Genomic DNA, 22684 nt, shown 5'->3' with positions numbered 1-22684 from the left:
TTGTTAAGCACCCTCACACTGTGTGTGATTCCAAGCAATACTGTGTTACTCCTCTCACTAAATTTACTCCAATTAGGTTTTGGCATCCCAAGACACAAAGGATCTACCTATCAGATGGAGTGCTTCTGCAATAGACCAATGCTTGGTGAACATCAGATTAAAGTTCCCTTGGATGGAACGAAGGCATTGCCTCTCCAGCGAAGCTGCTACCATCACTTGAGCTTACATGGAGTGTGTCTGAATCAGTGACAGTAAATTCACCATGCTTGTCTCATGGTAGGGTCTGACACCATCTGACACCACACTAACCTTGTTAGTTTGCACAGAAGACACTGTTCCAAGACATATCTATGCTACAAAGGCCTGAAGAGCTTTGGCTTCAGAAAGTTGAAAGGCAACTTCCTCTATATAATCAGACTGTGAAGCGATGCCTTTCTTTTTGAAGGCCTCACAAAGGGAGTTAACTGGCATGTTAATTCCCTTTCTAAAATGAAATCCAGTAAAAACCTTTAGGAGCAACTTAGGGTAGAGGTTCAAGAAAACTCTTGTGATACAAAGACCAGATAGGAGGGATGACTCTAAATCCCTGGGTTTCTCCTGCTTTGTTTGCTGAGCCATAGTGGAAGCAACTTTCAAGGGTATATATAAAAAGGAGTGAGCAGATTGTCATAAATTCAGTGGTAATCTCTTCAGGACTACTAGGATGGGCTCTCTGACCAGAAAGACTTTAATTAATCCTTTCAGGAAACATAGAAACATGAATTGACAAGACACCAAAAGGCCATTTGTTGGTCAGTTATCCCAAAGTGAGGCATAACTTGACTGAATGGGTGAACTGTTCAAGACTTTCAGCTCCAACACGGGACATGAGGATGAATCCAAACCATCCTTTAGACACTGTCTGGGTCTTGTTATATCTGTATAAGCCATCCATAGTCTCTCTTGCACTCAGTGGAAGTTCGGTCTGGCATGTGATGTCACAGGCTGATATCACAGTAGCCAGGTATCTCTGGGTGGGCTGAGTGGACCTCATCTGCTGGAGCTGGTCTTCACATCCAGGAGGAGGTCACCTCCCAAAAAGTGGTCCTGAGTGACATGAACACTAGCCAATACTGTGCCATGAATTACTCAACAGATACCACATGCAGCAAAGGCTGATAGGTGTCTTTAGTAGGATGAGCTCCTTTCAGGAGCAGAAAAAGGATAGTATCTCCTTCGTTTCTGATAAAATTAAGATCATGACTAAGTAAATAAAAATATGGACAAACATTTTACTAGAAAAGATGTGTGCAGTTAAAAAGATGGCACATACCCTGAGGAATCTAGACATTCTCTTAGTGAGTGCTAAAAAAGACCCAATAGCTATGGCCCATATGCACACCACCAGCAAACAAGCAGCAGGCAAGAGGTCCTGGAGGTAAAGTTTAAACCAGGAGGCTAAAAATGCTGTCCTACATAGGAGCATTCTTCAATGGTCCTGGTTTTATGCACTGTGTCAGATAACAGAGACTCAGTGCATGATTGATTAAACTATGTATGTAAAAGGGGATTATATTTATTAGTATCTGGTAAATTTTTGAAGCAGATGAAGACAGGTTCCACCTAATCAAAACAGAATCAGTGCTGCTGACATTCAAGATTAAAAATGCTATGAGGCAATGTTAAAATAAAAATCAAGGAAATCATGCCAGCTGTGGAAAGCAAATTTTTCAGATTGATATATCTGTGTAGTCTGAAAAAATGGAAAGCCTATGACTTAGAAAAATAGATAGAAGGTAATGGAAAAAAAAAAAAAAGAAAAACAATATCACAGGTAAGTAGAACCTGTAAAAATATGCAACTAGATCAAGACAATAGTCCAAATATATCTATACAACTACTCCAATTTTGAAATGTGGTTTAAATGGCAGAACAATTAGCAAAAGCATTAAAAAAAAAAAAAAGTAAAAGGCATTATGGAAGTTTGACAAAAAGAAGATATTCAGTGGAACACTAATACATTTTGTACAAGGAGTGTAATTTGCATTTACATGTTAAAGAAAGTAAAGTGTCAAAGAGGGTATGTGTCAACAGTTGCGTTGTACCACAGAATTTCCATGGCTGCAGAATTTAATTCCACGCTAGAAGGAACAGGATGCTGTTAGTGCTGTCCTATCAATCACCTGACCAAAATGAGGTGAGTGAAATGCTGGAGACAACCAGGGAGCCTGAAGGGCAGACAAGCGGTAAAAATGCGACAGTCCAGTCCCACTAGACCAGGTAAACGTCACTGTGAACCATGATGAGTCTGCACTAGTAGGCTAAACCAGGACAAGGCAAAGGTTTGAGTTCTGGAATGAGATCATAGACTGTGATCAATAGTTAGTGAACTCTTTGACACGGCTTTTGTCCACGTCAATGAGCAAGCCAGGGACAGTTTCCAATAGGCAGAGTGAAAGAGGCCACTTTCTACTGTTGGGGAGAGAGCTTGGATACACGACTCTTCCTTGACTGCTCCACGTCAAATTGCTTTTACAGCCAGAAATGGACCATGGTCTACTTTATTTGCTAGTATGGTTCTAGTCACAGATTCTGGTTTTTTTAGTCACTATAAATGATTGCTTCTCGGAGCTATTTGTGAAAGCACTCACAGCAAAATAAACAAACTGATTTAGTCCTGGATAACATGCAAGACTTAATACAAGTTGAAAAAACAAAATATACAAGTTTACTACAATAATGTTTTAAGGAAATACATAAAAATAACAAGACTGGCAAAAATAAGCCCAAGAATTTGTTAAAAAGGTCAAATGTTTGCAGTGCCAAAGGGGCTGTCTAAAGTATCTTTTAAAAACTCAAAAGTGAACTTAGGCCTTTTGCAAGTCTAGCCAAGCTATAAAGGTAGGGTTATTGTAGCCTTAATGTTCTGAAAAAAAGTAAATGAGGCAAGACATATAAAGAAAAATGATAATTTGCAATGATCTTTTTCAACTAAGTATTTCATTTTAATATAATATAATTACTTTCTTTACAAGCCTTGCATAACCTACTTTCTTACTCAATTGCTTTCTTGTAATAAAATCTGTAAAGGAACTTAAAAATTAAATTGCTGAACTAGTAATCGTAGTAAATAATCCAAGGCTTTAACGGGTCTCAGCATGAGAGAAAAAAAGTACCAAATGCAAGTTTTTGACAAGTACTCAGAGAAGAATCCAGTGAACTACTGACCAATCAGGCTGGCTTTTGTATGGAATCTGTGATACAAACTATAATGAAAAATAGAAATAGTAGAGAGAAATGTTCTGGGAAAGAGTTAACATAGCTTTTGTAGAGAGTAGTCATGCCTCGTAAAACTAGTAGAGTTCTTGGAAGAACTCCAGGAGCAAACAGATACAGGGTTATCCAATTAGTGTATTATACCTACATGTCTAAAAATCTTTATGAAGTCCCTCAAAAATGTGGTTCCAATGAACTAAGAGAAAAAAGGAAAGTTATCATTCAGATTAAAGTCAGTTTAAGACAGAAAACAAGTGAGAGAAATTAATGGTTAGTTTTTCTATTGCAGGAAAGCTTTAAGTGAGTTGTCCCAGGAATTTATAATCTTCAACAACAAATCATTTTAAATGATCTGGAAGACTGACTGATGAGAGGTCTCTCAGATGAGGGATGTGGGTGACTGAGAAAGACAAAATTTTATCTAGGGTACTCCAATCTAATGATACTGGAGAAAACACTAAGTTATTAGGTATAAATGGTGTATGAAATTAGAATCATAGAACCGTAGAATAGTTTGCGTTGGAAGGCTCCAACTCTTCTGCAATGAGCAGGGACATCTTTCACTAGATCAGCTTGCTCAAAGCCCTCTCCATCCTGACTTTGAATACTTTCAATGATGGGGCATCCACAGCTTCCCTGGGCAACAAGTTTCCATGTCTTGCCACCCTCATTGCCAAAAATTCCTTTCAACCTAAATCCTCTTTCAGTTTGAAACCATTGTCCTTTGTCCTGCTACTACAGGCCCTGGCAAGAAGTCTTTCTCCATCTTTTTATAAGCCCCCTTTATAGGTCACAATAAGATCTCCCTGGAGTTTTCTTCTCCAGGCTGAACAACCCCAGTTCTCTCAGCCTTTCTTCATAGGAGAGGTGCTCCAGCCCTCTGATAATTTTCATGGCCCTTCTCTGGAACCTCTCCATCAGGTCCATGATTGCCTTGTACTGGGGACCCCAGAGCTGGATGCAGGACTCCAGGTGGGGTCTCACCAGAGGAGAGAAGCAGAGTCACCTCCCTTGACCTGCTGGCCATGCTCCTTTTGATGCAGCCCAGGATATGATCAGCTTTCTGGTCTGCAGGCTCACATTGCTGGCTCATGTCTAATTTTTCATCCACCACTATATCAAAGTCCTTCTCTGCAGGGCTGTTCTCAATCAATTAATCAATTCAGTGGTAATAAATACATAGAAATTCATGTGACAAAAAAATAATTCTAACTATACAACAAGATCAAAGAACCTGTCAGAGCAGACGATAGTAATGGGAGAGTCCAGTTATCCCAGACTGGCTAAATAACATGTTTCTTGAATACCACATTCAGTTCTTGCCATCTCATGACTGAAAGAATACTGTAGAATACACTGTAAAAACAGGAAAGGTACAGCAGTGATATCAGAAATATGTGATCTGTGGGAAGGGAGACTAATTACTATGGAATTCTTCAGCTTGGAAAAAGAAATAACTGAGACATGATTTGACAGAGGTTTGTAGCATCTCATCATCTCATCTCATCTCATCTCATCATCTCATCATCTCATCATCTCATCAAACAGGAGACAGTGAATAAGGAATGATGGCTTATCAATTCTTCTAGAACAAGAACAAAGGATTAACTTACCATGCAACTAGCACAAATTGAGTCCAGAAAAATAAACCAATTTATTAATGCTTTACTATCAGACACAAGGAAGTCAAAAGTTAAGTGGTTTTAGAAAGGGATCGGTTAAATCTCTAAAGGCTAGAGCTAAGTACATGTTAGCTACAACAGCTTAGATGTAACCTCCAACTCATGTAGGGTCTGGGACAGACACCAGGTAAAAATATCGCTTAAGGATTTAATTATTTACTGCATATTTCTCCATTTTTACTACAGCCCAGCTTTCATTATCCGGTGTAAATATTGGCAGAGACACAATAGTGGGCAAGATGGAATGACTGCTTATACCCAGTGTGTTAGTCTTATGTTCCTGTATTACAGTGTCTGTTGCAAGTAGAAGGGGGGAAAAGACTGTCTTTAGGTGCTGAAACAGCATCCTGAATCCATCATTAATCTGCAGTGAATAAAACAAACTAAAAATGTGTGCAAACATCCCATGTACTTCTGAATGCAGCAGAAAGACTAACAGTTCAGAAGTACACTACAAGGCTCCAGCAGATGCAAAAATACTCATCTCGAAAGTGTGCAATGTATGTGCACAGTGTGAACAAAGAGCTGGAAAATTTTTAAAAAGACAATAGGAAAATCCATTCAATTGCTTTACATCTCCTTTTCTAGACAAACAAATTAGCCTTCAACAACAAGGACCATATGCTCCTCTACCAACAAACTGGAAAGGACACAATGAATCTACAAATCTTTTGACCTAACGCTGGCTCATGTTGAGCAAGTTTGCAGTCTGGGTCTACCCACCTAACACCATGGTGAAACATTCATCGGGTAGTATGAGGAGTTGTTAGGATCAAGGCTGGAGCATACAGAATCCTGGCAGTCACTTGTAAGGACATAAAAAGGGCCAAAGGAAGCAAGAAGTCATTGTGCAACTTACTCTACATGTACAGAATATGTGAGGTTTCTTTTCATGGAAATTTCAGCTCTGTAGTGAGAGCAGAGGGAGTTGTATGGGAATTACATTGTGTGTACAAATGTGTTTGACTGAATGAACAAGAAACTACATAGGGACTGGCAGGATGGGTTGGGTTTGTTTTCCCTTATCCTGCAGGCATACAGGATTCTCAGAAATTCTCCAGCTATTGTTCCCTGAGACCTTGGAGGGCTTTCCTTTTCTGGCAAACCGTTCAGCCTCATTTTCCTTCTTTACATAAAAGACATCCCCAGGCTAGCAGAAACAGAACAACAGACTAGTTCAGCATGGATCTTAATTAGAACTATTGAGGTCACAATATACTTACTACCCTAATCTCATGCAAATTCAGGTAATATATTTCTGGCTGAGGAAGATTATGATAAGGGAATAATAAACTGATTACCTCAGAGCAATGAAAATCACTTGCTGTTATAACACAGGCAGTATCTTTGATTTTTGAACATACAGTAAGGAAAGGGTTGCAATGATTTCATAACTAGATTCAGTGTAAACAGAGATGTGTAAAATATGATTTACAGTATTAATTGAGTCGCCTACCTCTCCTTTTTTGACTACCTAGGAAACATTGGTGAATCATCACTCCGATATACAGGCTGAGGGGCTGGAACTAGTTAGTAGGAAGCTCCACAGAGAAGAGCATGTCATAATTGGGTCCTGAATCATCAGAAAGATTATTTCTCTCCTACATATCAATACCTAGCATGGGGGAAGGTAGCAGCAAACTCCTTTTGCACTGTAACTTTGTGGCTCAAGCTAAATATCAGGAAGTTGAAGACATGGAACTCACAACAGTTCCTAAGTCTTGACTCAACAGGCTACAGGGTTGTAAAATGCTTTTTACCACCCCCACTGCAGCTGGACCTCATGCAGAAGGGAATGGAAGATTTATAGAATCAGCAACAGCCAAAGTTTATGGAAGGTTTGATTCTGTAACCCAGTAAGAAGTGGATTCCTCTGGCACAGCAGAGCTGTAGGTTGTGACTCCTGCTTCCAATGTTCATTACGTATTTTATTTAATGATGCTTAAGTGGATATTGATCAAGTCCCTGAAGCAGAAACTCATTCTGCCTTAAAACAATTGTTAGAGTTGCAAAAGAAAACCACTGTCAACTCCCCTAGCGTGACAATGGTGTGTTACTCTGCAAGTTCCAGGTTTCTGAAGTGATCTTCATGTCATAATATCTGCTCTGTGGGGTCATATAGAACGTTCTATCTACAAATTCTGTCTCTAAAAGCAGCCTCTGCAAATTCTCAGTGAAGTGCAGAAGGACAGGAGGAATAGATAGCTCTTAGAATACTGATGACAATACAAATGGGCTTCACCCAAAAGCAACTGAGCTGACCAAAACCTCTCCCACTCACTATTCTTCTTGGCAATTAAACCCATAGCAATTCAAGGTCCAGCAAGGTGACAAATATCTTAGATGGAAATCCAGATAGCAAATTTGCATATGAATTTGAACATCTACTTTTAGCAAATGACTAGATAGAGCACAATCATACAATCTGGAAGAAATTGTGTGTGCTACTCATAAAAGATCAAAGAAGAGACTAACAAAAAAATCCATTGATTAGGAAAGGAGTGAATTGAAAATCCCTCAAAGTGTTCCTCAATATTCTCTATCAGAGGCTGCAACTGCCTGCCTTTTGCTGTCAAGAACACCAAACTGAATTTGCACACCTTTCAGACTTTAAATTGTATTTATAAAGATTTAAATTCTGAAAAAAAAAAATACGCATTTCACTGCAATTTCTGAATGCTGTCACAGCACTGTCCCATTAACCCAGCAGGAGGAATCAGCTGGCACAAACACAAAACTGCTTCCCATTATCTCTGTCAAATAATATAGCAAAGTCAGGAGAAAACATCCTACCTCACAGGTGACATAGTTGAACCTACAGAATTTTTCGAGGCCTGATCAGATGAGCTAATAGTAATGTTATTGTAACCATAACGCTCTTAACATATGAAAAGAAAGATTTATAGGAAGAAATAATATTTTTATTAGTACAAAGCTTATATTTGAAAAAAGAAATGTGTTTTTTTGGAATGCAAGCCCACCTTCCCATCTGAAACTGATGCCTTTTACTGATGACAGAGTGGCAGCTCTGAACAAATACTTTTACTTTGCAGCACTTTCTTTACAACAGAACTGGGAAAAAATGGCTCCTTTTTTCTCAACAAAGCTTATTACTGAGAAAAAAGAAAAAAAAAAAGAAGAATAAATTACATAGTTAAGATTAATTATACAATGCAGAAACAGCCAATGAACATATATAGTGCTTAAACACTTAGAAAAACCTCAGCAGATACAGGCTTGTGCACATTCACCGCATTTCTTGCCTGTCATTTTCTGTCACCTTCCACACTCCCTTCCTCTCATTGCACCTTACAAGTTCTTGAGTTTTCTTTCTGTAATGTATCTTCTCCTCATGGTTCTCTGCAGCCTGCCTTTTGTATCCCAGTAATGTTTGCTTCTTGCCCTTAGAATATGCTGTGATATACTGCACTTGAGAATGGTTTACCCTTCTATTAATATCTGGGGTTTTTCAACTTAGACAATACCTATTTAGTGCCAGTAGTGGAAAGGTAGAGATATAAAAGTTCCTTGGTGACTCTTAGATCTATTATACCAAAGTTCAACAAAATTTCTCTTAAGAATACAAGATCTCTTTCCAAAGTTTCCAAGCCTGTCTTCTTCTGATAGCACTTTGTGGTGTTAAGCCTGCATTTCCTGTCGTGAGTTTTGCCCCAGTCAATCTGGTATTATTGCAAGATGACTGTGATCTGTCACAGAATCATGAGGAGGCTGAACTGTTCATTATGGATAAGCCGAAAAGTTTGAAAACCACCAAAGGGCGACATTTGAATTGTCTTTCATGCCAGATCTGTGAAGACCATTGGGAAGGATATTGAGATACTTCAAGTCTTTCAACATGTTGGGTGGGAAGCTGGAAAAAGGAACTGGCGTTTATTTTTTCCTAGGTTTGAAGGTTCGTTTTCATCAGACAGTTGCAAACTCTTGCAGTTACCTGTAGCTTTGATATTCATTAATATTTGCCCATTTAACATATTTCTGTGATCCTTAAAGATTGCTGCCAGGAAAAGTAATCATCTGATTTCAGGTTTTTGAAAAGCCGAATAGCCTGCATTTTTGATACATCCTTTTCCTTGCCAGTGATGGATTCATCATCAGATACAGGCTTCCCAGGCATCGTCTTGCCTTCAGAAGGTTTCTTGACTTGGTGGTCTTCCTGACTAATATCCATCTTCACACTGGATTTGAGGCTGTGGAAGCAATAGTCACCAACCTGGCAAAGGAAAACTGGCTCAGTGCTGTCAGGGTTTAACACCACCAAGTTATTCTCTGACAATGTCTGCTTTCTAGGAAGATCATTTCCCTTCTGTAAGACAGGCAAAGAAATTTGTGGTGGTTCTGAAAGTCCATGGAGACCTAAAGGGACAGTAAGATAGTCTCCAAACACATCCAGGTGCAATTCAGGAGAAGAGGTTGGTGCTTGACCTGAAACTGGGACCATGACACCAGTTTTCCCAGGAGAAAACTCATGGCAAGAGTGGTCACTGGGGGGCTGGGGCTCCTGTGAGGCACAAGGTGACTCCCCAGCAGTGACAAGTGGCATATGGGTCGAGTCGCTGGCTGATGGCAGTAACAGGCTCTCTGTGGTGATGTACTCCAAGGGGCAGTGCTGAGGAGATGTGATACAGCTAAGAGCCTTTGGAGATTTCTGCTCTTCTGTTGTCATGTTTGTGTCTTTCCCACAAGCTGGTGGGGCCAACGGGACTTCTTGCTCATCGCTGAGGTGCTGCATTGTTTCTTTCTGATCTGGGAAGGGCTGTGGAGGACCTGCTCCTGGCTGTTCTTGTCCCTGTGGAGCCTGGGGACAGTCCTCCTTTGGGAGGGTCACATACTGAAGGGAAGCTGATTTCTCATGGACTCCCGGTAGGTTCACTTGCAGGGTCTGATGCATATCAGGCTGGGAGGACATCATTGAGCTGTACAAGTATGGGCCATTGAAAGCAAAGCAAGGGATTGCCATCTGGGAAGCAATACTTGCGTCAGCACTGTTTCTCCTTGAAACACAAAAGGAACGACCAGCAATCTGACTTGAGCAGATAACTGGGGCATGCTCTGACTCATTTAAAGCATGGTATGAGTTCTGTAGGTCCAGTGCAACAGAGGAAACATCTGTCTTTTTAGCCTGCCCTTCAGGGGATTCTGCCAAATTCTTCATCTGCCTGAATGGGAGAAAGTTAAAAGTTGCTCATGAGATATATTATTTTGGTAAACACTAAATATAAAACAAGCTGAGTTGAAAACACAAATAGCTACACATAGGGCTAGAAAAAATCTTTCTTGGGGAAACAGGCTAACCTAGATAGCAAAAAAAAATTGTATCCCTTCCTCAAAAGCAACTTGTATAGGCTTTTTAGTGACAGAACATGTGATTATATGCTGCCATGACTTACGGAGCTCTTTGAAACTACCAGTCATCCACAGTCACTATAATGTGCTATTCACTCACCTGTCCACAACTTGAAGGAAGCTAGCCTGCTCCATCTTCTCTGAAATGTTATATTTGTTGAAGTCCAGTTGGCTGCTTGTTGGCCAGTTTCCTAAATGTACTTTCTGAAAACGAAAAAGCAGATATGAGAAAAGAGCAGCGTCTCACGAGCAGTAGAACTAAGAACGATACATTCCTGTCCTAGTTTCAGCTGGGGGAGAGTTAATTTTCTTCTTAGTAGCTGCTATAGTGCTGTATTTTGAATTTAGTATGATAATAATGTTGATAACACACCAATGTTTTAGTTGTTGCTGAGCAGTCAAGGACTTTTCAGCTTCTCGTACTGGCCTGCCAGTGAGAAGGCGGGGAGCGCACAAGAGGTTGGCAAGAGACACAGCTGGGACAGCTGACCCCAACTGACCAAAGGGATATTCTGTACCATATGACATCATGCTCAGTGTATACATTTGGGGGAAGAAGAAGGAAGGGAGGTATGTTCAGAGTGATGGGGTTTGTCTTCCCAAGTAACTGCGATGTGTGACAGAGCCCAGCTTTCCTGCAGATGGCTGAACACCTGCCTGCTACTGGGAAGTAGTGAATGAATCCCTTGTTTTGCTTTGCCCTTACGATTCCATCATCCATCCCACCGCCGGGGGAATGAGCAAGCGGCTGGGTGATGCTTAGTTGCTGGCTGGGGTTAAACTGCAACAATTACTCATGGACAAATAGAAAAAATAGGAGAGCCTACAGCAACTAGCAATAGGGATACAACTTCACGAATGACTAGAAGGTGTGTTCTATTCTCCAGAATATGGTTATTTCAAACTCATATTGCCCTCCACTGACCTAACTACAAGTACTCAGTGAGCCAAATAGGAAAGATGCCCTCTTTGTGAATAGACGACTCGTTGGATATGTGATTGTAGGTGGCTGTCTTGGCCACAGTGATCACAAAATGGTGGACTTTAAAATTTTCAGAGTAATGAGTGAAAAGAACAGCAGAGTTGCTACCTTGGATATCAAGAGAGCAAGCTTTAAGCTATTTGGGGCACTACTCAGTAGTGTCCCCTGGGAACCTGCTTTTGAGGGCTTGGGAGTCCATGAGTGCTGGTCAGTTTTTCAGAACTACCTTTCAAAAGCACAGGAGCAGGCGATACCATTGTGGCGTAAGTCAAACAAGAGGGACAGAAGACCAGCTTGGCTGAATTGGGAACTCCTTTTGAAGCTCAAGATGAAAAGGAAACTATACTATCTCTGGAAGCAAGGTGAGGCTTCGCAGGAAGATTACAGAGCTGTGGTTCACATATGCAGGGAGAAGACACAAAAGGCTAAAGCTCAATTAGGTTGAGGCTGGCCAGTATTGTACCAGACAATAAGAAGGGCTTTTTAAAGTACGTTAAGCAAGAGGAGGTCTAAAGAAAACATTGGACCAATATTTGTTGATCATAGTCACCTGACTAATAGGGATGAAGAAAAAGCAGAGGCATTTGATGCTTTTTTTGCCTCAGTCTTTAATAATACTAATAGAGGTTGGGCTGCCCAGTCCCCCAAGTCAGAGGACCGTGAGCGTGGAAACAGTGACTTTCCATTTGTGGGCACTGAAATCGTAAGGGACCTGCTGTATCAGCTGAATGTTCACAAGTCCATGAGGACTGACAGGATTCATCCCAGAGTACTGAAGTAGCTAGTGGACATTTCAGCAGGACACCTCTCAATCATCTACCAAAGGTCTTGGGAGTGTGGGAAGGTCCCTGCAGACTGGAAGCTTGTCAGTGTTATTCCAATTTAGGAGAAGGGCGTGAGGGAACACCCAGGAAACTACAGACCTGTTAGTCTAATCTCAGTTCCTGGAAAAATTACTGTAAGTGCTTATTTGCTTCACACAAAGGCCGTGTTGTAAATGATACTAATTGGATTGCCACAAATCTAAACTTACAGTGACCCGTCCCTTATGAACATAGAATAGAATCAACTGTTATACAAAAGTATGTTTCTGTGTGTATGCGTGTGTTGGGCTGGGCATGTTATTGAATTAGCTATTCTTGCAAGACTGTAAGACTTTTACCACTAAAATCTAGAGATGCATATACCACCTTTCCAGATGTTGGGTTTTTTTGGAAGGTAGGAAGGAGGGATGTTCTATTTACACGGCTTTGACCAAATGCTGTCTAAGTGTGTTCCTCGATTTCCAGTAAAGAATGATTGTCCTGCTAACAGACAAGCATGTGGTAACCTTTATTCCAGAAAATCCAGATCCTTAAAATAAAAGTTTCTCTACTAGGGCTACCATCACATTCTAAAAAGCTCTGAATTAGTGTTGATTACTAACAAAAGCACCAGCTGATGAACATTGCCAATGGCACTAGATTATTTCAGTCGGTTAAAATTCTAAAGTACTGAATATTTTCTAGCTTGATTTTAAATCACAGCAATGCTGACAAGCACAATACAAAGAAGTATACTAGCATAAAAATAAGAACACAGTTATGCTAGGTATTACCAAAACTTTTCTGAAATATTAGGTATAGACTAATGAAGATATCTGTTCATTGTGGACTAGGGGAGAAGAAATGCCCTTAAGATTTTTAGAAGTCCTGAAAAAGACAAAGAAATAATGAACTCTTCAAGGTACAGTGCCCTCTTACCTCCAGGTAGCTCTGGATCAGGAGACTCTTGCTGGGGTTCGGAATCTTTTCCTCCCACATTTGCTTCTTCCTGTAACAACAACAACACCACCACAGAGTTTTCAAGATTTGCTTCTCATCGTGGCTGCAACCAGACAAGACTGCACCCCGTACGCTGCACTGCTCTGCACAGCGAGGCACCACCAAGGCCCTGGCACACCACCACCCGACCCTCACCCTGGCACAGACATGCACAAGGCTGCCCATGGCACACTAAGGCTCATCTCCACAGAGACCAACCTCTCATGGGGACAAGAAGTGCCTTGACGTTTATGCCACACACATGGCCAAAACCCTGCTAACTCTCCTACTCACAATGCAAACCTACCTGAGGAAATACCTGTAGCTGCAATAAGCAACGATTAGCAAAGTGATGATGAGAACTGGGAGCATCACTGGGAGAACCACTGGTGACAGAACTGAAACAGAGGAAAGAGAAATGGGAATCCACCTGCAGAGCTGCTGCTTCTCGCAACGTGTTTTTCGCTCTGGTCACATGCAAGCAGATCGAGGCAACGTAGGTGGTATGTCAAGGGACAGGATCATGAGGCCTTCAAACTGTTGGGATATCGACCGAGGTGGAAGAGACCAACCGTGGCCTGAACAGCTTCCTGACCAAACAACTTGTTTCCTGTACTGATTCTTTTGGTTTGGTTTGGTTTTTTTTACTGGCAACAAAGTAAAGAAATTGTGCTAATAAAAAGATGGTTAGGTACCTCACTCCACCATGAATAACACACATCTTTAGGCATCTGTGGTCTGCCTTAGTCTGTACAGTCCTGAAGAGATAGTGGTCTCAGCAATTTTCTAAGAAAGAGCTTCCTCTGCTAATGGCCATAGCTGATCATCAACAAGATTCCAAGTTCTTCCTGCATACACTCATCAGAATTACCTAAGCCACTGTCTTACCACTACAAGCTTCCTCAGGACAAATCATGCGAGATCACATTACTTTGGACACAAAAGTCCAGAGAGAGCAAAAACATGTAAAAGCTTGATCTCCAGTAGGCTCTGCTGTGCGTTTTATGCCACCCTATAGTCACTGTGCAAATTTAAAGTCTGATGGATTATATTGCGTCTTCTTGCAGTCTCAGGCTCTTCGGTCACTGAGAGCACAATGCACTACTGGCATTAGGAAACAAGGATGACCTTTGGGGCAGGATCTTTGCTTGGTTCTTCATGTGGAAACCATTATGATTGGTTGCACTCACCTTGTGAAGGGACATAGGAAAGAAGCTTAAAGTCATTCCTGCTCAGCTCCCTCATTAGCATTGCTGCTGTACTGCAAGGATGCAGACAGGACAGCTACATTGTGAAGTGACCTCAGCTAGCTCATGGCTGGACATAACTCCAACCCCAGCTGAGAAAATGTATTTTTCTATAGAGGCACTTGAGCCATTAACAGTCCACAAAACCATGCAGAAGTAGCCTATATGAGAAGTACCATTTTCAGTCTTCCAGGTGAACTCCTCACTCCATTGACTCCAAGGTCCCTCATAATCCAGAGGCGTATTCACCCTTGCACGCATTTTCCCCCTATATTCTGTAGATGATGCCAGCATCTGTGGGGTGAAGATGAAAGGAGGTTCATCGTTGCTGATATTTAACTTCTGGACAGTCTGGAGAGAAGACAGAAGCACAAATGACAGAGATGAGAGGAACCGTCTTACCCATTTGGCCAACAAAGAGAAATCCAGGACTCCTGCACTTTCTAAGGCTCACCTTTTCATATTGGTCGTTTTGCCAGTACTCGACTTCATATCTCTGTTTTATGAAGCCATATCCCAAAGTGTGTTTTATCCACCTCAGTTCATACTCTTGGTTCTCTGTCACTGTTACTGACACATTGGCAGGTGGCAGCACCTTAACTGGAACACACAGAATGTCTCACGACTGTGAATAGTTTGCAGAGACTGAGAACAATGTTGTTTTATGCAATGTAAGAAGTCTTGGCTTTTTAACATTTATTAAATTCCCACATCTTCATTTTCTTGTCAAATACAATAAAGCAGTAGAGACATGAAATAACAGAAAATCCATACCCATTAATATTGACAGCACTCCCTGTGTACAGAAAAGCAGTAAAGCAATATTTGAAACATCTGTACTGGTATTTTCACTCACTGCAGGATCTCTCCCAGTGTTAGCCTGTGAAAAGTTGCACCAGTACCTCGAGATACATGCAGGCAGAGATGATCCACCTGGCACACCTCAGCAGACGAGTCCTAACTCATCCAGTGCTCCGGCAGCCACTGCACAACCCCACAACGCTCCACTGGCTTCTTGAGAAACCACATAGTGACACACTCCCCACAATCCCTGTCACCACAGCTCCCTGTCACCTGCGGCACCCATGAAGGTCAATCAGAGGAGTCATCAGAGTGACAATCACCAGGAAGCTCTGGGTCACAACCTGAATTTCTGCACAGCAGCAGCCACTGCTGCCACCTTTCTCAGAGTAACAAATGCCACTGAGGAATTCCACACCTATAAACCACCTCTCCCAGACCTTTGACCTGACACAACGTCCAGTTCCTTTCTTCATCAGTCCAGCTCTCTTCATCTTGCCGTCCACTTTTCCTCAGCACTGCTGCCCTCAGCCCCAACTGCACAGCCAGGTGTTTCTCCAAGAAACAACCAGGAGAAGCAAACAACACAGCAACTCACTGTTCTTGTAGGCTTCAATCAGCTTCTCTTCTGTCTTGACCTGAACAGACACATGATATTGGCTCTGACTGCTGGAGTTGCTGACAGGGATCTCACAGCTCTGGACTACATATGGGACATGAGGTAAAGACTTCTCCTGCACAGGAGAACACTCCTCTTCTCTGAGGGAAGAAAAAGAGGTTGAGTTGAAGTCAGAGGGAATGAAACCAAGCATGGGAGAGCCACAGGCATGCTGCCGTGGACAGGGAACGTACGCTGATGCTGGCGTGGCCCTAAAGAACAAGCCAAAGATGACGGAGGTGATGATCGCTTTCTTCACTTCCCAGCTGCACGTCAGACGATCTGCACCATTGAAGAGGCAGTGAAGGTTCCTGGGCTGAAGGCCACCTTCAGAGAAGATGAGGGTGAGCTAAGTCACAGGAAAGGTCTGACTTCCCAGCCAGAGCTTCCACCCCTGCACATCCCCGCTCCGTCCCACGCTACCTTCAGGGGTCTCCCACGACACCTCCGTGCTCCACTCACTGAACTGCCCAGAGAAGCCACTGGATCGCCCCGGTCTGGCTCGCACACGGGCAACGTAGCTGCTCCCTGGGACAAGGTCCTTGCAGCTGAGGTGGCAACGTGTGGTGTTGGAGAGCAAAAGCGAGGCAGCTTTCTGTTGTTGGGGGAAAGGAGGGAGGAAATCGGGGAGTTGGGGAATGGAGAAGAGGGGTAGAAGACAGGCAAAAAGTGAGAGGAGGTGACTGCCAGGCTCCATCTCCCAGCAGTCCCATGCATGAGATGGTAGATGCACATGCTGCCATGCAGTGCTCCTTGCTCCCATACTAGAGGGCCTTCATTGAGCCAGCACAGCGCGGGCAGGGTGAGGTACAGGCACTGTCGGGCAAAATATACCCCAGCAGCTGGGCTAGTTCCCACAGCTTGCAGAGCCCTGGTTGTCTTCAGCTCCAGCTATACAAGTTCACAACACTGTTCAGTGCAGAACTTTGTGGGAATCTGGCCAATATACTTCTCTTAAAAACTAAAGATCAGGCTGACAGGTACACAACAGAAACATATGCAGATCTAGGGAAACAATAGGGTAAAAGATATGGAGTCTTAAAAACTGGAAAAAAAAAAAAAAGCCATAACATATCCTCCTGGAAAGGGAAGCAACTTCAAATGTATTTTGTCATTTTCCCACACGAACCCACAGGCTCCTGTGTGAACATGCTTTAATTCCATTTGGGAGGGATTCAGGGCAAAATCAATTCCAACTCAAAACCAAGTGCAGGGCTTTTTTTTTTTTTTCAGTAAAGGAGAGATCTTTGCATTTAATCCAGGACAGATGGTATTTCACTGGGCAAGTCACTTGCAAACAGCAGGAGAGCCCCTTCCTCCCGACCTGAAACAACATGTGTTGCATCTCCTCACAGTGCCTGAGAATGGGAAGGTCATTCATTTGCACAGCTTGTTCCACAGGCTTTCAGCTGGCCACAAGGGTGCAGCCCAAAGCAGGACAGCCCAGCTCCTCCGTTCTTACCTCCCAGGACTCCCAGTCCCGCTTGTAAGTGACTTCATACTCCAGGGCATTGCCCAGCCCTTGGCTTCCATCAGCTGCTTTCCAGGTCAGCAAGAAGTCTCCTGATATCATCAAGCTGACTGAGAGGTTTTGAGGTGGGAGGGTCTGAACTGGAAGGTGAGGGTACAACCCATGAGAGGAGGTAGTGAGGACAGGGACATGAAAAGGACAAGAAAATGCCTAGGTAAGCTTCCCCATTTCCAGATTATTTTATCCCTCCCACACCAAGTAACTCCTGCTTGATTCCCCCTTCCAGGTCCAGCTGCTCCCAGAAACTTGGCCTCTCCCCTCCCTGCCCCATCCTCTCAATGTGGAACTCTTTGGCAGTTTTTGGAATAGAAGTGGAATTCGCTTCCTGACTGAACAGGAAATACGTTCTCAGAGATCCCTAATATTCACTGGAAAATGATAATTTGCATTTAATCCTTACCATTTTGGAAAAGGTCAACATTCAGTTCTGCTTGAAGCATCTTGTCAGGTCTGAAGCTGTAAATATCATCTACTCCTATTCCAAAATTGTCTGTAGTGTTGATACAAACCCAGTGCACATAGGATTCTGGAACCTCATCTAAGTCATTTTCTGTCTGGCGTTTGCAAAACATCTCCTTGTTCTCCCTGTGTATAGAGAAAGTGATCTATAACGATCTGATTTGGAGCCCTATAGTTAATGCAAAATTAAATGCCTGAAAATAATTCCATCCATTCTGTTGTTATAATTCACTTAGGCACTTATATCCTCACTGTACCTATTAGTCCTGTTTTGCTTCAGTTAACAGGACAAACATTTTTAACAGCAGGATTTTTGTCAAATGCCTTCCCATTTCAAAGTTGTGCAGCAGTATATTTTGCTACCAGCCTTATTTCATTAGTTTTTAGCCTAAATCTATGTAATCTCATACTTCTAATGTGAGAAATGGTATGATGAAAAATAATGTCATGGAAATATACCTTTTACTCAGAGTAAAAGACAGTTTCTGATGATCCTTAGCTTCTTGAAGACATTAATTTTGCAGCCACAGAAAGACACTTAAAAATAATTCTCCTACCAAAAGGTACTTCTATATACTTAGTAGTTCTTTTCTGTCAAGGGACCTTATGTATTCATTAAAGATTTTATTCAGAATGTTAATCGTCCTTTCAGATAGCCTTTCTCCAGGTCAAGGAGAATCATGAAAATTAGAAAAATATTTTAAACTAGGCAGGAGAGGATAAGCTTTGTGTGCTTGCAGTAGCCTGAGCTTCTAGAGACATGTGTTGCTTCTTTTTGTACCCTCGGGAATTTTGTTTGTGTTTATGGTTTCATGCCCAGTATATTACATTGTTCGAGTTCAGATGAAGAATATTAAGTTGTGAATATCTAAGGCCAAATACTGTCTTCCAGGATAGGATGGAGTCTCCTAGCCAACTCTATGTCAGCAAGAGTTATTCAGCACTATTGCTATTTTAAAAAGTTGTGTATTAGCAAGGAAAACAGGGATATTCTTAAGTATGGCTGGCATTGACAATACATGTGCATACCCTTAAACAGAAAAGTCAGTCAAAGGGTTGTGAAGTCCTGAAAATATTTCTGTCTGTTCACTAGAATTACCTTACAGTTTGGGATTTAGTCAACTATTCCTCATCTATGAGCTGACCTTGTTTAATCATTGACCACTTTAATTTCATCTGCATAACTGTCCACACTTCATACCTGCTTGTCTGATTAGTTCACTTCAGCCATGTTTCCTCTGTGATCCACACACTCTATCATGTAAAAATGTTCCAGAGAATCCTCCAAATGTCCAAGTAATTTTATACCATCTTTTCCCAGAAGCATTAGCTTCAAGGTTCTGTTCCAAAGACCTTCCACTGATTTCACCTGCTTTTAGGTCTATTAATTCTCTCTTCTTTAGAATAAAATTAAGAGTTCTTTCTCTTTGCTTTCCTTCCTGTATCCCCAGACTCTAATTCATTTTCTTCTCAGCTTTTCATCTTTGTCTTCCTCTCTCCCCTGACTATTCCTTTCTTATCCTCACAATCGATCCAGTCTGGTGATTCAGTCCCCTTTTCATAAGGAAACATGTAACAGAGAGATATTGTCATAAACAGACCAGTATCTCTGGGAGGAAAAGTGATAGCACAGATGAACTTAACAGCCTTCTGTATCTCACAAACACACAGTTTATACATGTTCCTCAGAAGTGATCAAAACCACACTCAGTGATCCTCCTAAACAGGCAAAATAACGGGGGAATTTATCCTCCCTTTTAGGTTCATAAACAATACTCAGGTTCACACTTGTTCTAACATCATCTTCTTCACCCCACTAATAGCAACCTATATGCCCCATCATACTTCATATCTATGATCCCACAACAGAATTATGGGAAAACTATTGTAAAGGTGATAGAAATAACTCCACTAGCGCACCTTATTCATTCCTCCCTTTCTAGAAGAGGCCTCAGAGTCTGGCACAACTTTTACTTTAACCTGATGACAGAAGGAGGCGGCCGTGCTTTCTGAAAACCTGACTGCAGGTCCTCGCAATTGTGGCCAGTTTCACTTTGGACTTTCGTGCAGCACAGCACATTCCGGGTACTTACATTATAATATTATCTCTTTGGTAAAGAGTCATACCAACAAGGGCATGAGCCTCAGAATGCTCCATCCATGTGCAGGTCACCTGTGAGTTGTAGTCGTTGTAGCAGCTCAAGCTCTTCATAGGGATGCTCTCTGAGAAAGGAATTCAGGAAAAAAAATGCAGTGATTGCAAATGTAAATAGTGAGAGATTCTGCCAGCAGAATGGGGAAGGCACTGATAACAGTACTCTCCTCATGGCACCAGAAAATGACTCTTGGTGAAAATACATACAGAATTGTGGCCATTCTCCACATCTCCACAATAGGCAAGTGTCCAACCCAAGCTACAAGTAACAACAATGAAGTGAGACCTCTGTGCCTGCAAGGTAATTAATTCTATCCAAGGTATCATTTTTCAAACACTGAATGCTTCCAGGGATTAGTAGATGCCATGGTCAGCAGGCATATGGTGATCATTTAATCTTTGTGTGTTCCTGCATGGGACTTCTTTGCCACTAATCTCCTAGCAAAGGTTATGGCACTAGAAAGGTGTATTTAAAAGTGAGATGCTCTGAGAATAAACCTGCTATGACTCAGAAGAATGCTCAGACTAATTTGTTGGAACTAGATTTATGACCCAGAAATGGCCATACCTCTCGCCAGGGATAACTTTTTTTTCCTAAACTCACAACTGTGAAGTGGAAAAATAGACGCCCGCTCTGGTATATGCATTATGAAGTAAGTTGATTTCTTCTCCTCTTTTATTTTCTCTGAAGGTATTATCTGTGGTGCATGATTGGGATACGACCTTCAGATGACAGAGATGTCAGCATGCAAGTACAAGTGTGCTCTCTAAAATAATTTTTCTTGACAAGAACTACTATCGGTTTGGTTAAGAGGCTGTTGGTAGCCCCCACACACCCCTCCCCATCTTGTGTCTGTCCTGTACACTGTCTCTACTCCTGTACAATACCTGAATCACACGTGCAGCCCTTCGTTTTCCTGTGTTTTCACTTTCAGGGTCTATTCCACCTTCCTATTCACTGATTGACCAGTTAACTTGTTCATCTCATCCACTTTTCCAGTATTTCACCTGTCCATACCACCAGCCTACAACTGATTTGTCTGCACATGCATCTGCTACACACCGGTTTTGACCAAGATGTCTGTTCTCCTACAGTATAGAAGATGGTGTCAGCAAGAAGCAAGCACAAAATGAGGAAGAGCATTAGCCGAAAGAAGGAGGTAGATAAAAAAGGAAAGGAAAGGCAATAACGGAAAGACGAAAGAGAGCATAAATTTGAAACTCACCTCGAATGGCTTGGACACTGAAGACCAAATACAGACTCAGCAGAAGGATAAAAATCTCTCTCATGTTCATACTGTCCTTTGCGCACAAGTTTGATCCTAATTCAGAAGACAATTGTTTTCATTGCTCACTGGCTACTCTCTTGCTCTGTTTATTGTGGAGCTTCTTGTTTCCATTTCACATAAAGAGAAGTAAAACTGAATTAGGGAACTTCTTTAGGTTTCGTGTTGGAGTGACGTTCAGAAAGAACTTCTACCAAGTACTTATTGTAGGATGAAATCCGTGTTTTCGTACTGTCCAAGCTTGCAATATGAGCAAAGAATGGAGAAGTAAATGCATATTTCCAAGGAAGTGCAGAGAGTCAGTTGAGTAGCAACAAGAAACAATCCTAATCTGAAGAGAACTCAGCTTTCAAATTAATTCATCCTCCTGCTCTTCATGCTCAAAGCCTTCCTAATGAACTGCAATAGTGTTCTGGTTTTTACCTTTCCTTAAAAATATGATCCCCACCCACATAGCTCCTGGGAGCTATAGGGCTTGAATTTCCGTATTCATTCACTTTCAGATTTCTCTTCAACATGCTACTTTTCCGGCTACTCCTCAATCAAGTTGCAAATCGCAGAAACAATACCAAACAAACTTTTTTTTTTTTTCTGATTATTGAGACTGAGAGTAGATTGAACGGTCCAAAGACCAGGGACCACATTGTTCAATACTGGAATTCAAGTCCTTTTGGCCATCTGTCACTGCTCTCTCAAAAGTTTAATAAACTCACCTGCTCAGGTATGTTATAGAGCTGAGATTCTTTTCTACTTTAGGCGAGCATGGAAATAATTGCTTTTAAATTCCTATTGACTTTCAGATTCCTGAATGCCAGAAACAGCTGGCCGAGCCCTTGAACAATCATTACAGCTAAGGAATCCCAGAATGACTTACAAGCCCTTGTATGAGGGCAGACTCTCTGCCATTTTGCTTTCCCCACAGATGAAGCAGTTCCCTTACCTGGATCCAGAGCTGTCTGTGAGGCAGACGATTCAACCTGAAGGGTGACTCTCCCTGTCCAGCCTCCCCCCACAGCATCAGAATCCTCTGATGCAGAAACCAGCAAAACCACACTTCCCTAGAACTGGAGACACAGCAATGAATCGACCACAGGATTTTCTTGGCAAGTAAGTCTTCAAAATAACTGCTATGTCTTCTATGCACTCCAAATGCCACTTTCAAAGAAGCAGACCACGCCTTTTCAAGGAAAGTCTGTGTAGTTGCCTGTAAAATAGGAAGTCTGTACTTCCTATTTTAGGCCCCAAAGCACAGACTTAGATGGGACTGTTTAACTGGGAAAGGAGAGATAGGAAGTTTGTCATTGCCAATCTGCATGTTAACAATTACCAGATCATGGGACTAATCTATTTTCAGGAAAAAAAAGAAAAAAAAAAAAAAAAGAGGGCTGACTGATGTGAGAAAGACTAAGAAAGAATTATCTGGTTTTTACTTCAGCACTGTTTCTTGCTTTACTTTAGGTGA

General features: G+C 41.8%; 2 protein-coding genes across 3 annotated transcripts in view; both read right to left on the bottom strand.

Annotated features, from left to right (window-relative positions):
* Positions 1-7876: 7876 nt before the first annotated feature.
* On the bottom strand, positions 7877-21347 carry LOC135987100 (cytokine receptor common subunit beta-like). 2 transcript variants are annotated; one of them, XM_065631796.1, is made up of 13 exons: positions 21163-21346; positions 19875-20004; positions 17723-17907; positions 17254-17402; positions 16215-16386; positions 15986-16118; positions 15732-15892; positions 14787-14932; positions 14509-14683; positions 13393-13483; positions 13026-13095; positions 10402-10505; positions 7877-10114 (listed from the first exon to the last, which is right to left on the bottom strand). In XM_065631796.1, exons 1-13 carry the CDS (start codon positions 21230-21232, stop codon positions 8923-8925), a joined length of 2778 nt encoding a protein of 925 aa, XP_065487868.1. In that variant the 5' UTR covers positions 21233-21346; the 3' UTR covers positions 7877-8922. The 2 variants fall into 2 exon arrangements, with proteins under 2 accessions (XP_065487868.1, XP_065487861.1); XM_065631789.1 differs by having other exon boundaries at positions 15732-16118; positions 21163-21347.
* NCF4 (neutrophil cytosolic factor 4) overlaps positions 21262-22684 on the bottom strand; it is a 56286-nt gene continuing 54863 nt past the window's right edge. The window contains exon 10 of the mRNA XM_065631851.1: positions 21262-21462. Coding sequence (XP_065487923.1) covers positions 21363-21462 — 100 coding nt within the window. The 3' untranslated portion in view covers positions 21262-21362. The remainder of the gene's footprint in view (positions 21463-22684) is intronic.

The sequence above is a fragment of the Caloenas nicobarica genome, chromosome 1 (genome assembly GCF_036013445.1).
Source record: "Caloenas nicobarica isolate bCalNic1 chromosome 1, bCalNic1.hap1, whole genome shotgun sequence".
Classification (NCBI taxonomy): domain Eukaryota; kingdom Metazoa; phylum Chordata; class Aves; order Columbiformes; family Columbidae; genus Caloenas; species Caloenas nicobarica.
This window is presented reverse-complemented; position numbering and strand designations above follow the sequence as displayed.

Bases quoted from the DNA above. Each gene is read 5' to 3' on its own strand.
- LOC135987100 (XM_065631789.1), bottom strand. From the start codon at position 21,232: ATGAACATGAGAGAGATTTTTATCCTTCTGCTGAGTCTGTATTTGGTC. The intron at 17,403-17,722 runs GTAAGGATTAAA...CTCACCTTCCAG, and splicing joins TGTTGACCTTTTCCAAAATG to TTCAGACCCTCCCACCTCAA. The intron at 10,506-13,025 runs GTAAGAGGGCAC...TTTCGTTTTCAG, and splicing joins TGATCCAGAGCTACCTGGAG to AAAGTACATTTAGGAAACTG.